The sequence below is a fragment of the Amblyomma mixtum genome, chromosome 8 (assembly GCF_055824585.1).
Source record: "Amblyomma mixtum isolate Tamu chromosome 8, ASM5582458v1, whole genome shotgun sequence".
NCBI lineage: Eukaryota > Metazoa > Arthropoda > Arachnida > Ixodida > Ixodidae > Amblyomma > Amblyomma mixtum.
Genome location: NC_143019.1, coordinates 33,634,675 through 33,654,072, shown reverse-complemented (window position 1 = coordinate 33,654,072; position 19,398 = coordinate 33,634,675). Strand labels below are relative to the sequence as shown.

The 19,398-nt window shown below is 48.8% G+C and overlaps 1 protein-coding gene across 1 annotated transcript in view; it reads left to right on the top strand.

The window, feature by feature from the left end:
- Window positions 1–12,935, top strand: part of LOC149331968 (uncharacterized) — a 28,699-nt gene extending 15,764 nt beyond the window's left edge. Inside the window, exons 2-5 of the mRNA XM_089556958.1 lie at window positions 5,472–5,601; window positions 7,079–7,224; window positions 8,994–9,126; window positions 9,859–12,935. Coding sequence (XP_089413084.1) covers window positions 5,472–5,601; window positions 7,079–7,224; window positions 8,994–9,126; window positions 9,859–10,111 — 662 coding nt within the window. The 3' untranslated portion in view covers window positions 10,112–12,935. The remainder of the gene's footprint in view (window positions 1–5,471; window positions 5,602–7,078; window positions 7,225–8,993; window positions 9,127–9,858) is intronic.
- Window positions 12,936–19,398: the final 6,463 nt, after the last annotated feature.

The window sequence follows — 19,398 nt, the reverse complement described above, 5'->3', positions numbered from 1 at the left end:
TTTCACTCCGCGGGGCCTGGAGCACCTTACCACTTGGGAGGCATGGGAGAACCTACTGCGCTCCGAGGACCCGGCCAAGCACGCCATCGCTGTAGGCCGGGCTGCCAGCGTCATGAGCCTCCGGGACAGGAACGTCTGAGCGCAGTGGGGCCGTGCGGGGGCCCACGGACCTACGTGTTCCAAACTCCCTTCCTCCAAATGAAGTTTTCATCATCATCACCGTTGTTTGACGCATTTTACGGCGAAAGCCTTTAATGGCTCGTTCTCCCGTCCGTCCGTCTGGCGTTACATCCAGCGCCTGGGGTGGCTCATCGACGAGCGCAGTTGACGTCATCAAACGGATGACGGGTGTCCACCGAGATATGTGAGACAGTAATTTCCTTTCCTCAAATACAATTTTAATTTTCTTTTTTACAGCCCCTCTTTCCCTTTCTTCTTTCACTCCCACTTCCTCCCTTTCTCTACAAACAGATGACGGGTGTCCACCGAGATATGCGAGACAGTTACTGCTTAATTGCGCGCGCTTGCTCGCTGCTCCATCTGGCAGGACGTCACACCGCGCGCCTCAGAGGAGGCGATAGACTGGCGCAAACTACAAACCGGTACCTACCCGCACCTGCACAAACTACACAAGATTTTCCCTACACAATATGCAAACGAAAGTCCATGGTGTCAGGGTAAACCTACACTAGAGCATGTCACATAGACCTGCCCTAAGGCGGACTTAGAGCCAAGAATAAACAACCCGAGTGTGATGCAGTGGGAGCACTTGCTGGCCAGCGAGGACGAGGAAGCGCAACGATTCCTTGTGCGCCGAGCCACGATGGCAGCAGTCAAGTGCGGCATCCTGGATCAGGGATCGGCCACGGCGCCCAGTGACCCTTCAAAATTATCAACAATAAAGTTTTTTCCATCCATCCATCGCCGCGGAGCCACCGCCGCAGTTTGGTATGACGTTACACCGCTTGCCTCCTCGTTGCGCTCGCTTTCGCTACCTATATCCTGGAACAGACGAGCTAAGCCACTGCCAATTTTTTGCCTCTCTAAAGCTCGGGCTGTTGCAGGCAATGACTGGAAGAGCGTTCTTACAGAGACTCGGATACCGCAAGCAGATGCGAGAAATGTCGAGGACGGAAACGATCCCCGACGAGCTTCGCAAGTCCCTCAAGGTAGCGACAGTACCAAGAAACACGGACCGCAACCTCCACCGAGGTAGAAGAGAAGCGAGGGCCGAATCCATCGAGAAGACATACGCTCCTCAAGACATGACCGTGTATGCAGACGTGTCCTGGAGAGGAGGAGACACCAAAATCGCAGTGGCGGCGGTGGTCAATTCGCCTCTACGCGAAATGACCAGCGCGTCTCTCCGAGACTGCACAGCTGCAGAGGCCGAGGTTGCTCTAGCGGTGGAGGAGGGCTATAGAACCAGGCGGTCACTAACAATACTCACGGACTCTCAAACAGCCCGCCGAAATTACATGAATGGCAGGATAGGTCGTCACGCGCTCCGCATACTCCTCGCAGCGAGGAGGAGGATAAACTTTATTTTCGTCGACAGATGTATCTGACGGTGTGGGGTTAGAGCCCCATCAAGTGGCCATGAGCCCGTGGCGTTCGGCGACTTCTAGGGCTCTTGTCACAACCCGGATCTGTGTCCGAGTCGGAGCTGAGCAATGCGGCCTCCCACTGGTCTGGATTCGAGAGCTGCAAGCCTCTAGGGGGGTAGTCGCGAGGGCAAGCCCACAGTATGTGGGATAGAGTGGCATGTTGGCCACACATTTGACAGGAAGGGGAGTAGACCCCAGGGTATATGCGGGCATATATCGCGGGGTTGGGGAAGGTGTTCGTTTGGAGTTGCCTCCACGCAACTTCTTGGGGTTTGGTGAGAGAACTATGTGCGGGGGGATATAGAAGTCTACCTAAGCGGTAGTGCATGGTTATGTCATGAAATGTGACCATACGATCTCTCGCCGTCCGCAGGACGGGCGACACCACAACCCGGTCGACGAATCCTCGGGCATAATTGTGGGCCGCCTCGTTGCCTGGATGCGACGAGTGCGCAGGGACCCAGATCAATTGGATCGGGCGGAGTTGAAGTTTGGTGGAGTGGAGGAGAGAGAGGGTGACAGGGGAGACCCGGCCTTTGGCGAAACTACGAATCGCCGATTTAGAGTCGCTGAAGATGGTTTCTGCAGAGGTGGAGACCATCGCCAAGGCTATGGCCGCCTCCTCGGCCTCTTCAGGCGATCTGACGGGAATGGAGCACGCAACTAGCGGCCGTCCACAGTAGTTTACAACCGCGAGCGAAAAAGCTTCGCGGTCGGGGTATTCAGCGGCGTCGACATAAACTGCTGTCTGATCTGTTAAATATTTTTTGTGCAGAGACTTAGCCCTGTGCTTTCGGCGAGCGACATGATATTCTGGGTGCATATTTTTAGGAAGAGGGGTAACGATAAGGTTACTGTGGATATGGTGTGGAACCTGGACCCTGTCGGGTGCGGTTGTTTCGAAGCGTATTCCAAGCTTGTCGAGTATGTGACGTCCCGTGGAGGTGTGAGTGAGACGCTCGTACTGAGAAGTGAGATGAGCTTCCGAGAGCTCCGTCACAGTGTTGTAGACCCCTAATGCCAGTAGTTTATACGTGGGGGTCCGGTGGGGGAGATGAAGAGCCGCCTTGTAAGCCTGTCGAATAAGGCAGTCAACGCGGTCCTGTTCCTGGCAGCTAAGGTAGAGGTAAGGGAGGGTATATGTGAGGCGACTGATAACAAACGCCTGAACAAGACGTCGGAGGTCAGCCTCTCGCATGCCTCTATGTTTATTAGCAATGCGACGAATTAGACGAATGGTCTGCGATACAGAGACTGTAAGTTTAGCTAGAGTGTCGGTGTTTTTCCGATTGCTCTGGATGAGGAGCCCCAATACCCTAATGGTGGATACTTCGCGTATGGGCTGACCACTAGCAGTAATGCAGATGGGAGGATGGCCGTGGAGGCCGGGTTGACCTCGGATGAGCAGCAGCTCGGATTTCTGAGGGGAGCACGAGAGGTCGGCTGCGGCTACATGGCGCTCAATGACATCGACCGCTTGTTGAAGTGCGGATTCGACCTCAGCATCGTTGCCTGTTGAAACCCAGAGGGTAATGTCGTCTGCGTATAAGGTATGGGATAGCCGGGGGATAGCGTCTAATTTAGAAGGTAGCGTGAGCAAGGCGACATTGAAAAGAAATGGGGAGAGAACGGATCCCTGGGGGGTGCCATTGCTACCGAGGTTTATAGGGTCTGAGAGGAGAGAGCCAAAGCTAAGTTCAGCTGTACGACCAGAGAGGAAAGTACGTATATACTCGTAGGTACGGTGACCAGGATTTAATAGGGAGAGGTTAGTGAGAATAGCTCGGTGCGAGACGCTGTCAAATGCTTTAGTTAAATCAAGCCCTAGAATAGCCTTTGTGCCCGCTCTGGTAGAGGGGCACAGTATCTCTCGTGAGAGCTGCGACAGAATTAAAAATCTCTGCCTCTCCCGTAACCGAGAGTAGAGTAAGCATGAAATGTTTACGGGCCTAATGTCATCTCGGTGGACACCCGAACCGCACCGTATAGGAAGGGAGGAACGCCACCACCCGTTCAGCGCGATGCCTTGCCATTTGAACGCAAGGTTTTTTGAGGAAAGGAAATGGCGCAGTAATTCTCTGCCATCTCGGTGGAGACCCGAACCGCACCGTAAAGGAAGGGAGGAACGCCACCACCCGTTCGGTGCGATGCCTTGCCCTTTGAACGCAGCGCTTCTCCCCCGGGCCCCTGTGCGCCTGCGCGGCTTTGCTTCGATGCGCGAAGCCCCTAAGAGATCACGTATGACAACGAAGTGTATCGTGGCATTTATGTGCTTTTTTGCACGCGTTATTAGAAATCGGAAATTATAATTCCTTGCATTATCAAACGCACAGCTCGACTGATATCTTGATAAACATTGAGAAGGCACTGGCAGCAGTTATTTTTTGTGACTCGTTTGGAGACCAACCGGCGCTTGCATGCCGGTCGCGTAGGAGGGCTTAGAGAGTCTCGTTAAATCTCGTTAAGTCTCGTACGGTGCCCGGATGTTCTCGTTTCAGAGCCCGGATGATGGCTCTCGGTCTCGGCGTGACGTCACCACACTGCCGACAACGGGAGCTAAGAGCATTTCATGCTTAAAAACCACGAAGAAGAAAACGACAAGACCACACACAAATTTGTGTGGATATCGGGGCACACGGGGGTGGCAGAGAACCAAGAGGCCGACAGGATAGCTCGAGGATACATTACTTTCCGAGCATCCGACGAGACCGCGGAACTATATCCCCCGCCGCACAAATCTCTCAGCAGAGAGAGAGAGAGAGAGAAAACTTTATTTACAAAGGAATTCGGGGCACGCCCCAGGGTCCCCGCACGACCCCACTGCACTCAAGTGTTTATGTTCCTGAGGTCCATAACACTGGCAGCACGGCCGGTGGCGATGGTCTGCACGGCCGGGTCCTCCGAATGCAGCAGGGTCTCCCAGTCCTCCCAGGTCTTCAGGTTCTCTAGGTCCCGCGGGGGAGGGTCCGCCGGGCAGAGGGAAAGGATGTGGAGGGAAGAAGCGAAGGGTTCTGGGCATAGGGCGCAAGCAGGAGTGGGGAAGGAGGGATGATAGTGGGTTAGGGTAAGGGGCGAGGGGAGAGTATGTGTTTGTAATCTGCGCCAGAGTGTTGCGTGTCTGTTATCTAGGGAGGGGTGGGGCGGGGGGTAGAGCTGGCGAGAGGCTCTGTATGCCTGGGTCAGCTCACTGAATGAGTGCATGCGATCCTTCGTGAATCCCCGATCCGAGGCCACCTGAGCCCGGTTTAAAGAACCTCGGGCTAAAAGGTTGGCGGCCTCGTTTCCGGGATTCCCGGAGTGCGCAGGCACCCATATCAGCTCCACTTGGCGGGGCGGGGGTGCATCGGGCGAGTCCAGTATGCCAAAAGCAGGGACATGAACTCGGCCGGAAGCTGTCACTTGGAGACAATTACAAACAGGCTCTTTCCCAAACATACATATACTAAACAAAATGCACCCTACGATGCACCCTACAGCGACCAGCGAAGCTGATCTGTTCACGCCGCCATGAGTCTTAAACTCAGGAGCGGCGCAGTCGGGGTGATGATTATTTTGTGCAATGCACAGCGCGAGAGAGTGGCAATTGTACATGAACAGTGATCAGTTGTGGTGATAGCATAGTGCTTTCTTGCAGTGGCCAGCGAAGCTTATCTGTGCGCACCGCCACGGGTCTTAAGCCATATATATTTTATTTCTACAGATCTAGCTGGCTTCAGACCCTCAAATAGTCAACGGGTTTTTCCGGGACTGGAAACCTTAGTGGTAGCTCACTAAAATACTTAGGATGAGCGTTGCGCTCTCAGCATCCGCCGGTTCTTCTTGCTTTCTGACATTCCGTGACCTTTGCCCTTCTTCCCTGTGCAGGAGCCTCGCACGTTCGCGACGATCCGAACTGCGGTGACGGCTCCATCGATGCCTGCGGCACCGAGTTCATCTCGTTCGGCCACGGACCGCGCCTGCCTGAGAATGAGACGCACCTCGCCCAGAGCTGCAAGTGAGTGAAAAGAGGAGGGGGAGGGGGGGGGGGGGCGTCGGAAACGCGAGAACAACAGAATAAAGCGAATTAATATTTCTTAAAGATATAATAGATACTGTTATTCTTAAACTGAGTTTGTGTGGGTTTTAATGCAGAAATGCATTCTGCGCTTGCAGACAACATTTTTAGCGGACTCAACCTTGCGACATATCCTTTCAACTCGATATAAATCCTAGCCTTAGGGTGACATGGGAAACAATAAAGAGTGTTCATGTCCTGTATACATAGTCGCAGAAGTGCGAGGATTGGTAATCCATGTTGCCCAGGTGAATTTCGAACAAGAGGAAGAAGTAGTAGATAAGCAAGGAACAGATAGCCTCGAGGGAATGCAGGGGCCTCTATGGGAACTTTCAACAATGCCTACATCACCACCAACAACAAGAACGATATGAGAGTCCTGGTAAGAGCGAGAGAAGAGAACTAAGGCGGGTAATATCCGTCACAAGTCCTAAGCGCGATCAATGGGAATAAGCTTCTGCAGCAGTGGCATCGCCAAGAAGAGGAAAGGAAAGAACGCCGTAAACTCCGCGTAGTCACCAAATTTACGTCTTTTCAGCAGGAAATAAAAGTTGTTCAATCAAATAATCAATCAATCAATCAATCAATCAATCAATCAATCAATCAATCAATCAATCAATCAATCAATCAATCAATCAATCAATCAATCAATCAATCAATCGAAAAACGCCCACCTGTAAGCGCACATATCAGTCGTACAGCGAAAAGAGTGGTAAAGATGGGTGGAAAGGGCAGAGGTCGGTTAGAGAAGAGCGAAGAATCTGGAGACCAGTCATGGATTGTAGTGTGCCCATGCGTGGGTGGTTCAGAGTGGTCCGGCCCGCATGTGCTCGGGCCAGTGGTACGCGTGCATATGGGGTGCGGGCGGGACTGATGGCAAATTTTTTTTCTTTCTATTTCTTCTTTCTTTCTTTTTATTTGGTGGGTTTCCGGAAAGGAGATGATTTAAGCCGGCGTGCTTGTGCGGTCGTATTCTGTAAGCTGTCCATTTTATGTTGTCCATTTCGCGTACATTCGGTCCTCCGGGTTGCTTCCCACAGACGCTTGAAAGTCGTGGGTATTATTGAGTGACCACTGACAGAGGACCGAACGGATGCGAAATGGACAGCTGATATAATACTGCCCTTGAAGCCTTATAAAAGCGAGCACAGCGAGCCAATCTCAAATAGTTGCACCAGACCCCTGGAACGGACTAGCTGCGTATGGCCGATATTTTTGCGTGCGTGCATGCATTCTTGTGTATTGTGCTTCCAGCCTTACTGAAAAACGAAGAAATGCAGCTCGAACTCTAAATGTTTGGGTTAGAGGCGCAACCTTAATACGATGGTTGACGAAAGAAAAGTGGGAAAATTCGTTCCGATGAGTCATATTTTATATACTGCTGGTTAAAGCTATACATCTCCTCCGTCTCGTGCAGGCGCCAGCTGAAGGGCATCGAATGCGCCAACGAGTACTCGGAGCGTTGCCTGCTGGGCTTCTTCCGGGGCTCCGCGGTGACGGCATTGATAACGCTGCAGGAGGAGACGGAGAGGAAGTGTGACGCTACTCACCCGGACCACAAGCGTAACGTATATGCCACGCTCTACAGAGCTCCGTCCCCAAGATTGCCCGCTATAAGGTCCCAGAGCAGGCGGATGCTCTGCGTTGTTCCATTTGTGTCAGCACGGAGGTCTGCCGGCACGACGAGGAGGTAGGCGCGGTCACCGTAATTCACGTTTAAAATCGAAAGCCTCACTAGCCCCATTATCAGAAAACCGGCGGCGTGATACGCCACGCTCTACAGAGCTCCGTCCCCAAGATTGCCCGCCATAATGTCCCAGTGTAGGCGGATGCTCTGCGTTGTTTCATTTGTGTGGTCGCTCAGGTTTGCTTCCCTCGCGATTTACTGCATGAAAAGATGGCTAATTTGCGAGTGGTGTAACAAGTAGCGCTTATTTCTCCACGGGCGTGGACGTTCAAAAACGAGATCCAAAAATAATGAGTCCCTGAGAAGCTAAATATGTCGACGAAGCAGCTAAAAAAAAAAACGCTTGAGAGAACGGAATACGGCACCAGCAGTGCCGTAATCCGCGTTTTTCACGCGGTCGCTCTGCGCATGCGCGCCTCTTCTCCTCCAGCTCTACTGGTTGAAAACAAAACCGCCAGCTCCTACTGCGCATGCGCAGTTAATATTAGTGAAAGGTGCATGCGACAGATGGCGGCAGCTGTCAAGCACATAGTTGTCAATTAGCAGGCGCAGCTGGCTCCTAGCGGAGCCAGATCGCGTCTAGGTCTCTCACGCGCGTTTGTTTTCAACCAGTAGCAGAAGAATTTTTCGCCACTCCCAGAGGACGCCACATATTGTGAAAAAGACGGATTGCCACCCACTGCGCTCGTGTACCACATGCGTGAATTAATGAGAGATTGGCTTTCTCCGTGTCTGTTGGATCTCGCGGCTTCGGCGCATTTCTCGCTCATTCAAAATACCGGGAAACGACGAAGATGCATTTCTTTGTGAAATGCTGTCTTTTTTTTTCAGTTTTGCATTACTTTGTATGCGGTAGGACAGTTGAAGTGCTGCACTGTAGTTGCACACCACTATGCTTCAACGTGAAAAAGAAAGAACTGTAACCACAACGACTACAGTTGCTATATAAACTTAGGGAGCCGGTAGCCAACAGTCAACAGGCGCGCGAAAGTACTTCCCGTTTTAGTAAGCAGGGATATAGAGTGGAGAAGGAAAGGCGGCGAGGAACCAGAAGACTCTCGGGGTCGGCTACCTCGCTTTAGGGAAAGGGATGTACAGATATGTAAAGGTGAAAGAAGTCGATAAAGCAATCATGGGGGATGTAAGCTCGGGGATATGCACGCGGCAAAGTCGCAGTTTTTAGCGCAAACACTACATGCAGGTGAGGAAAGGAAATGGATAAATGGGATAAGAAGGAAAGGTGTGAGATGGGATAAGAAGGCAAGAGATAAGAAGGGATAAGAAAGAAAGGGATAAGATGGAATATAACAAAAGGGATAAGATAAGAAGGTAAGGGGGTAAGATCGGATAAGAAGGAAAGGGGTAAGAATGGAATATAAGAAAAGGGATAAGGTAGAATAAGAAGAAAAGAGATAAGATAAGGTAGACATTAGCACATAGTAGTTGTGACTATGGTGGGGAAGAAGGGCTTGAGGAAACTGGCGGAGGGCCCCAGTTCAGTACTGGACGTCATATAACTATAGATGACGATGATGAGAATGACAAGAGCGAAACAACACTCTCCCCAGCCGTACAAACACGGTAGACGAATCGTACTAACGAGCTGGCGGAGCCTTTCCTTACCGGCTATGCTTTTGCGGCGCAGGCTACCTGAAGAGCGCCCCCTGCTTGAACAAGGCCGGTGACCGGATCCACAAGTGCGTGCAGAACTTCCGCGAGGACCTCTACCGGATCGCTCTCAATGCCCCGCCCAAGGAGAAGATACGCTACGCGTGCTGGTTCGTAAAAAAAACAAACGAATATGCATTTTATCATCATCATCATCATCATAATCACCACCACCAGCCTGACTACGCCCATAGCAGGGCAAATGCCTCTGCCATGTCTCTCCATTTAACCCGGCTCTTTGCTAGCTGCGGCCACCGTATCCCCACAAAGTTCTTTTCATCCGCCCCCTAACTTTCTGCCGCCCCCTGCTTCACTTGCCTTCTCTTGGAATACGCAGTTATTGGAACCATATCCTTATAATTACCTTGGTCAGGGATAGTTAACACCAAGGACGCAATGCCAAGTCACAACCAGTTTCTGCAAAGAAGCTATTAACAGTTTATTGGTCAAAGGGGAGAGGAGACATAAAGCTGAGCTCAATATACAACATTGCTCGAAAGGTCCGTGTCCTCCGGGAAGTATCTTAAGCTTCAATACCTGCAGGGTGGGCGGCCCTTGCCTCAAACGATGCTTTGGAGCTTCAGGGGTGTCATATGTGCCCGACTGTACGATTGGACATCGAACCTGGTTGCCCAGGAACTTTTCATCGAAGCTGACACTCATATTGGACTCTACGGGCAGAGAGCAGTAGGTAGTACATGCATTACCACAGCCTTGGTATTGTAAACCGATCGAGGATCTGCGACACGGGCAAAGCTTCCACTACTACTAGATCAAGCTATTTTACTGGCACTAGCAAGCAGGGTTAACAGCTCATCTTTGTTTTGGTCTTTCTCTCTCAGCGAGTACAGCAAAATGTTCAGCTGCAAGCAGACCAGCCTGAGGGAGAACTGTGGCGACCCCAAGGCCCTCCAGTACGTCCGGGAGACGGCCGAGCACATCCTGCACAACCTCGTCAAGGTCTTCTGCGGCCGCTACGAGAGCGGCTCGGACGAGTGCGGCGCGCTCGAGAAGCTGCCCGCCCTGGACCCGAACGAGAACGCCCCCAAGAGCTTCATCCTGCTGCTCAAGTCCTTCGCCGCATCCGTGCCATGAGACCGGAGCGCCCTCTACTCTCATCTACTGCGCAGTTCATCTCTCCTGCAGCACAGCTCCGGAAGTGGCAACACTATATTTCGTAGTTTAGCCGCCGGAAAAAAAAAAAAAAAACAAAAACGAAAAAGAATGTAGGGTATCATTGCTTCTTAAAACTTCGCCTTTAAGATAAAGCTTGTCAAATATGAAACAACTTGCTCGCCATATGTTTCAGGCAGCGAATCATGGACATTTGAGGTATCTTAGAAAAGCAGAACAATGGAAGCACAGCAGAATGATAAACTCAGCAGGCTAGAATGCGTTCAAATCTTCCAGCGCGAATGGAAGCGGTCAGGGGAAAGAAAAAGGACAACAGAGACATGGTCTGCACGCACATCACTTGTTACTGTGCTCGTCCATTAGCGCTGGAAAAACATGAAAGAAAGAGATGCACGAATTTCCTGCTCGTCATCGTCAAAGGAGATGATTGCAATATGGACACTTCTCTGAAAACACTGCTTCCCGAAGAATTTCGTTGCGCGCGATATAAACACAGACAAAAGTACGACACCACATAAACGATACGCAGTAGCGCTTCTTCATAACTTTTAACAGTTTCGAAGACTGAAATATTAGCCATAACTACGGCACTATATTAAAAAACAAGACCGAACTAAACTGTTGTTTATTTTTGCCAGTTTTCCTTGAGGCCTTCACAAAACTTTTCCTTAACTGACTATTCGTGCAGCATATAGTTAGACGCAACTAAGATTGTTTTCACATCAAAAAGGCGATTCGAATTTGTGCTTTCCTTCACTACTGACGTTTCGTTTTAACGTATTTGCATGACCAGCCGGGGTGCTATCATTTATTATCTCAATGCCATGCTCATACTAGCCTCACTACGTCCCCTGCTTGCATGTTTGAGTACTATCTTTCATGTGTGGTAACTCCACTACATCAATGATTTGTGTAACTGTCAGGCTATTCGGTCTCATGCCCTGTACCGGTCACCTAAACATTGCAAAAGATGGAATCACTGCCACTGTCACCTAACCCAACCTAGCCCAAGCTCCTAAGTGCAACATGTAAATTTTAAATTAAAATGCTCATAAGTGCAGTGAACTTCATGCACGGACATTGCTGCCACTGTTATAATGGCGACGTTACAACTCGAGCAGAAGCCACACTTAAACGAAAGCTACTAACATAACCAGTGTACACGGCCGTGTTCATCACGCCATTGTAGCCTCCCTGTGTTACTTGTGATGGCTCAAAAGTTAACCGGAGGAAGTGCCCGTGCTTGGTGCTACAATACAGTGCAATCATCATTTACTTTCCAGAATATATTAAAGACACGTGCTGCGATATCCGCGAGGCCCCAGGCGATCAAAAGTGTTTCGGAGCCCCTCTGAACCATTTGTGACGTCTTCGTAGCAGGGTAGGCGTTGCTTAAGAAGAACGGTACTCCAGAAGGCGTGCAGCGGCTTGGCGCTTACTTCGAGAAGATATCGTCGATGTGTCATGTGAGGAACCGAGATGAAAACGTACTTCCAGGTTTGTGCTGCATTGAACAAAGATAGAATGAATTCCACGTTCTTCTAACATTTCTTTTTCTGTTCCTCCCCTCACTGCGTGGTTCAGGTTTCCGACAGGAGTACAAGAAATGTCCACCATTTTGTTTTCCTCTTTAAATCCCGCACTACTCTTCTAATACAGCTTTAGTTGGCGGGTCGAGACGGGCCCTTCCCTGAACTATGCAGTTACCTAAACTGTGAACCCGTTAAGTTCACTGTGCGGAATATGGTTTTGTTGACTGTGCAATTTGCTAAGCGTAGATTTCACAAGCGTAACGAAAATGTAAAGCCGTCCTCTCTTACCGCTCTTCTATGACGTAATATAGCAGCCTGCAGTGGGGAGGGCGTTATCAGCCTATCCCAGCCGCCGCTTGCGCCATCACTGAAGATAGAGGTACTAGTGAGAGCCGGGTTGCTATTCAGGCAACGGCTCTGGACAGTCCCCTTTTAAGGGGCGATGCTTTCGAAAGCGCAAGTCGAGGGAAAACGAAGGGCAAGAACCTAAATTTTGAGGATTTAACAGAAAATTTCTTTTGGACAAGACCACTTATAGGACACCTCGCTGACTCTAAGGTGCTTCCGATCACTGCAGTAGGGTGGTTGAGTGGCTCTTCAAACACCTTAATAACTGTACTTGGGAGATTTCTTTACTCGTTCAATTGTTTTGAAATTTTTGTTGGCGGTTAACAACTTTTGGGAATTTACGAAGTGTCTAACGCTGCCCAGCATAGCATTCTAACTAAGTGCATGCTTTATTTTTGCAAATGTGATTAATTTCATAGCATCTTCATGTCATTACACATCGATCAACGGAACATATTGGCAAAACACCTCCTGTAAAGTTCGACACTTATGGTACACGCTCAACCACTAACCCCATTCGCAGTTTTTATCCTGCTGACATTACCTTTACGAAGCCGCAAAAACAGGTTCTCACTATCTTTTCAAAATCTTACATTCTGACCAACAAGCTCCTTACGTCAAGCATGTGAGAACAGGGGTCTCCAGCGACAATAATTAAAGAAACTGTTTGTTTTTTGAAAAAACAAAAGGAAATGCAAACCATCTGGTGCCCTTTGGAGACAGGAATAGTGTACGGCGCCAAACGCCTGCGCCAGTCGAAGCCTTGATGTGTATCAATACTCGAAGCGCAGCCTTTTCAGTCATCTCACCAGTTCAGTATTAAACGCTTGAAGTGCGCCATGTTTCAGCTCTCAGCCAGTGTTCATGAACTTTTATTTTGAGCCAATAAAGAATGTTTCGTGTTACTTGTCCCGAATGTTTCTTTTAGTTTGCGGAACTTTTATGCCTTTTCTTGTTTAAAAAAATTTGTCCTGCATCAGCCAATGGGACGTTTTAACTGCAAGTGTCCTTTCGTGTCATGTATTTTAAAACTGTTAAAAAAGAAACGGTCTAAGAGACACGGAACACAAACATGATAAGCGTCACAACCAACGTAGATCAACCAATGTTAGATAAAAAGCAGGGTGAGTGACAGAACAAATTTCTGAACAATCTTGTCACTTGCGCATTATAAATGGAAACTGTGCGACTAAACTTAGCCAATAAATTTAGCTGCTAATGAATAAAACAAAGTAAAACCAAGCGTTCCCTGCTTCATTTTGCTTTTTTCAGTACTTCCGCCCTTTTGGTGGTCTGCAGACATATCTAGCAACAAATATCTCTAAGCCTCCCCTTGTTGCCATTTGAGATGTGAATACGTATTGGACGAAGAATGTACGAGACCGACCAGTTGAAAACTGCTGGAACTTGTTTTCGTCCTGTAGTTAAACTCAACAACGCAGTTCGCAAACACGGCGCCTTCGGTAAAGTGAAAACCGAATGCTCCTGTACAGACATATGGCGAAAATCTCCTGTGCATCAGCAGTTAACATCCCTAGTATGATCACCAGGATAAAACCTGAGATGTAATGCGTAATCGAGACAACAGAAAGGTGTTCTTGGTATAAATAGGAGAAGGCGCAGTAGGGAACTTCTCGCATGATGGACAACTGAGCCGAGTCGTTGTTGTCAATTGTGTGGACGCAAGAGAGAAAAGCAAATACGTCGTCATTAACACACCATGCTTGTTGTCAAGAATCCAGGACAGCTGTTTAGCCAGTGCTCCGGGCTATATGCGAAGAATTAAGCGGGGACTCAGCTACACGAAGCGGCCACCTGCGTTGAAAAAGCCGATCAAACATAAGATCATCTGGGTACCGGGGAACACGGGGGTGGCAGGAAACCAAGAGGCGGACAGGATAGCTCGAGGATATACTAACTACCGAGCATCCAACGTCAATGACCTTGAGGAATTCCTGCCAGTACCTCAGGAATACTCGGCCATACTCAACAACTACAAAGGCAGCAGGATGCGGTACGCACCACCGCACAAATCCTTAAACAACGAAGAGGCTGTCACATGGAGACAACTTCAAACGGGGTCATATCCAAATCTAAACACACTAAGTAAAATTCACCCCACACTTTACGCACACAATTGTCCGTGGTGCCATGAAAAACCTACACTGTATCACATCACATGGGCATGTCAAAAAATGGCTGAGGCTTAACTTGGTTAAGCCTGGAGAATGCGAAGCATCATCGTGTCGCGTAATTTGGAGGCGCACAACCACAGCGACGGCGCGAGGTGGGCCCCCGTTTCTCCACTGTCGTGACGTCATCGTGTCACGTGGTGTGACGTCATGTATCGCGTGATTTGGAGGCGCACAACCACAGCGACGGCGCAAGGTGGGCCCCCGTTTCTCCACTGTCGTGACGTCATCGTGTCACGTGGTGTGACGTCATGTATCACGTGATTTGGAGGCGCACAACCAGGGTGAAGGGCTGAAGTGGTAGCTAAAGTAGTATGCTTCGCACAAAAGTCGACATCGTCCCAGTTATACCAAACCCAAGTGCGGAGCAATGGGAGGGTCTGCTCTCCAGCGACTGCCGCGATGACCAGATCGGTTTGATACGGCGAGCTCAGCTGACGGCAGCATCCAGCGGAGCCCTGGAGTAGGGGCAACCGACCGTTGCGGATGGACTCATCTGACCGCATAAAAGCACTTGTGCTAGAGCCAAATAAAGTTATCCTATCCTATCCTATCCTATCCTATCCTATCCTATCCTATCCTATCCTATCCTATCCTATCCTATCCTATCAGCAGCGAGTCAGTCTGTCACGATGATGGACTGAGATTTCGGAGTTGAGCTGGTTTAGGATGATGTAGTAGAGATAGAGATGGGCGGAGAAGGAAGGCAGGGAGGTTAATAAGAAAAGTGTTCCGGTTGGCCAATCTGCAATGAAGGAATTGGAAGAAAGGAGGTAAAAGGGGAAGAAGAAAACAATGGACGAAATATGGTCCGAGGACATCAGTTAAGGAAGGGGCAAAGCAAGAGGGGAAACAGACACACACAGAAAAACATACAGCAGCCTCGACGTACAGGGTCCATCACACTTAGTGGGAACACGGCTCCGCGTGGCTGCGCATACGCGGACCACCATTGCGACCAAGCCAGAGGCAAATCCACACAAAGGGGCAGATGACACGAAGCACCACGTCGAGATCCCTCTCCTCATGCGCCACTCTGCATTGATTCATGAGCGGGTTAGATGCAGTGGCACTCCGCAGGTACGTGGCCACGTGAAGTCGTGTTCCCTCTAAGTGTGATTGACCCTGTGCAGATTTTGTCCCAAATATACAGCCTATGGGATTCCCTTGTGAGCCCGGAATCTGTTCGCATTCTCAAAAATACTGGACAAAAGAATTTTTGAACGAGAAAGAGTTTATGAACAATTTTTTTTTCATATATTGTAAGATTACTCTATAACAGTCAATATATCCACAGATCTCCCATGGGCAGGCTTGCATTTTTTTGGCTTTTAACGCTTTTGCTACCGTCAAAAGCGTCCCTCATTAGTTTTCTACGTCAGTTTTAACTGTTCAATGCGAGAGACGGAAATATTACAAAAGAAAGATTTTTCTACGCATCGAAACAATGGGCTATTACCTTCAATATATTTATGGCAGTACCTCGCAGGTTTGAAATATTTAAAACTTTTGTCCAAGAATGTTGGACATGTCTTAGCACCCCTGGGAGCACCGAGCTCGGAAGGGTATAACGAACACAATAACTTTCATACTTGAAGATTTGAAACGGCGATAGTACGAAACAAGGCCCCATGCGTGAATCAGAAGGAAGCTGAGTGGGCTGTGTTTTTCTGAAAGAGCTTGTTCGTGCGCGATGAAGATAAAAAGAAGTAACGATCATAAGAAATCGCGTAACGCATTGACTAAACTCGTTCCAGTGAATCGTCTTGATCGGGCTGCTCTGTCTCTAGGCGACGGGTGATCTTTAGTTCGCGAAGGCGTGCTTAATTTAGCTCTTTTCAATCTTTCGGACAGAAATGTTATGAAAGCAAACTGTGTTAAACTCCCCACTACCGTTTTCAGAGACACACGCCGTAACTTTAACTCACTGGAGCATAACCAAAAGTAAAGCCTGTCTTTATATATGTACGCACAGAGCGTGAGATTCACTCTGATAAGAAGTTTATTCATTCCACGGCTGTACATGCGTAGTGCTGTTTTTCGGGCCGTGACTTCAAGTCTCTGATTCCCTTGGTTTTATTAATTCCTTCACAACACCTGCGCGCTGCTCGATTTGCAAAGCGCGCACCTCTGCAATTGCGGCAGTGTCACCAACATGATACAGCAGCGGCTGTAGCCCACAAAAATGAGACCGGCGGGGCAATTTTAAGGCAAAATCATTAGCGCCCCCATGCATGTCAGAAAAAATTTTCCTGCGTTGGCGCTGACGACCGTTTCAAGCCTCACAGCCCGCCGGAGCACGCAGATGGAATGTGGCGCATGCCAAATAGGTCACGTGACCTTGTGACGTCATCACAACTTCCCCAACGCGGCAGGTGACGACCTGCCCGCCGGATTTTGAGCAAACATGTCCACTGTGGCAGTTAAATGAATGATCAGTCGCGAGAGGTTGCTCGGGAAGGATTAACCTGGGCCTCACAAGCCCTACTGGTGGCAGCACCAGTAGTGGTACGAATGTAATCTAATGCGAATGTAATGTGATCTATGAATGTAAAGTATAGAATGACAAATTCCGCATGTATGAACATTAACTCATTAAAGATATCGTGCCGTACCCTTAAGACAGAGCTTAAGTCACCGCTCCAATTGTTTCAGCTAGCTTCGAATATGCCTATGTGGGGCGGATTGCAAGGTGCAAAGCACGGTGCTTAAAAGGAACGGAATGGGGCGAAGCAGAGATGAAGGGTAGTTGCTGTTGTTGTTGTCCTCAGTTGTAGTTCTGCGCCGGTGTCTGTGCTTGAAATATGAATCATGAGGCCAACCAGCTATCCTATAAAATTTATCGAATGTCCTTGAAAGATGCAGGCCATATTTAATACAATGTGAATACTCACAACGATGAAGCTTCTTTTTTTGTTTGTGTGATCGCTACTCGAAGCACGCAGTGAAAAAAAGTACAAAAGAAGCAGGGGTAGTAAAGGATAAAAAACTTTATTGAATAATAGAGAGGCGTTGTATAGAGGAGGAGAAGGAATGACCTCCTATTTGCTGCTGACGATGTGATGCTTCCCCTCTCCCGGGTGGAGCCCTCAGTAAAAGACCCCATGAAGTGTATGTGTAAGTCTTCATGTAGTTGCAATGCTCTATAGCGTCACGGGGCTAACTACATGTAGCTTACCCCCCCCCCCCCCCCCCCCCCCCCCCCCCTTTGCCGCCTCCCCAATGAGAAATTGGTGCGAGTGGCAGCCACGGAGGCAGGCTTGAGCGAGCGCGGTTGTTTTGCTGGACTCAGAAATTTGCTCCAAGCTCTCACGCGAGGTCTTTTGTTATTTTCTCCACACCGAAAGGATTTGCTGGGCGTTATACCGCAGAAATCGGTGTCAAGGGAATTCCCCGTGGCTGTGCCCTTGTGCTCGCTCGCTTACGTTGCAGCAGTACAGGTACCGGAGGCTACAAGAGTGGTCTACGATGTTTACACTGTCTGGCACTCTACATCAACCTGACTTTTACGAGGATTCCTTCGACTCTATAATGCCGCTGCTTCCCATGCGTGAAGTCTAAAATCATGAGCTCTGTCAGGACCGAGTTTCTAAACGTGCCTGTCTTGCCACAGCAACTGATTAAGTCCGCACGTGTGAGGAAAGCTGTCGCCCTTAACGTATGTGTTTATGCGATGAAACCGCAGGAAGATAGGCTAGCACATGCTATGCTACTGCCTCTGGTTTAACACTAATATATGCGTCATGCAATGCAAAGCAGCTCGCAGCACTAACTTCAGTGCCAGGAAAGCGCAAGCACTCAAGAAAGCACGAGGCGATAAAAGTGGTAACTGCAACTTGCCTTAAGAAACCGGGTCTATTTATTATTCGTACGCCGTGTACAGTTGCGATACAAATGAAGTGTGAACAGCTCAGTGCCTATGCGCTCCCCTGTTTAGATTTTTTTTTTCATCGCGCTTGTATATTTGGTAGTAATAAAAAGACGCTAGAGTCGTTTATGATCGCATCATGGACGACTCCATGATACGATGGAGCGTGTTGGCTCTGCGCTGTTCGCAATCCTTTCTATCGCCCCTGTAAGCTCATCAGGGAGCAGAAAAATGCGCAGAATATAACTAACCTATACGTATAGCCTTAATAAATTACGAGAAAGCATTTGATTCACTCGAAAGACCGCCATTTGTACAGGCAATGCGTAGCCCGTATGCGGAAGAGACATGCGTGAAGGCGCTGGAAAATACAGGGTGTCTCACCTATGATTTTACACAATTTAAAAAAAAACAACAACAGGCTTTTGAGTTAGAAGAGCGCTTTTTTTAGCATGGCATTGTCAGTGGTGCAGTACATCAGAATACAGCTAAGACGTGCTAACTATGCTGGTTAACTAGTATTGAATAGGTAACTTTTTAATTATGATAGTTAGGCTCCTTAGTTACTGAGAGGCCTGCAGCCCATTGTAAGTAATATACATATCAGTTTTTAGAAATTCAAAAACTCAGTTACCCTCGGCGCTGTGGCCCAACAAAGTTTGGCTACCTCGCGCCGAAATACATACGCTTTTGAGAAGCTTGCAGGCAAAGCAACTTCTCCAGTGCACGTAACTCATCGAAATAGTCAGAATTTGGTAGACCGCAGTGCCGAAGGTAACCGCGTTTTCGAAATTCTAAAAACTGTTATGGATATTACTTACGGCGGGCTACACACTTCTCAATAATTAAGGAGCCTATAAGTCATTGTTGATTAGTTAACCAACCTGCTTTATACTTAGCACGCCTTTGCTGTATTCTGATGTAGTACACCGTTGACAATGGTATGGCGAAAAAGGCGCTCTTCTGATTAAAAAAGCCTATTTTTATAAGTTATGTAAAGTCTAAGGTGAGACACCCTGTATAGTTAACAGTTGTGCCTAGCCAGTGCTGACCTCTGAAGGAGAAACTTGGAGGCTAGCGATAAAGGCTTGACCTGAAATTGAGAACAGCGCAGCGAGCTATGTATGGAGAACTTGTTGTTGGGCTAGTTGGTAGTTATTCATAATTAAATTCAAAGGCGCCAAACCATACGCACATACACACACACAGGAGAAGAAAGAAAGACGAGACAGAGCGCCACTCACAACTGATTTAATGTGCAGAAAGACACGTACATATATGTCACTGTCGGCGCATGCGCAAGGAAGA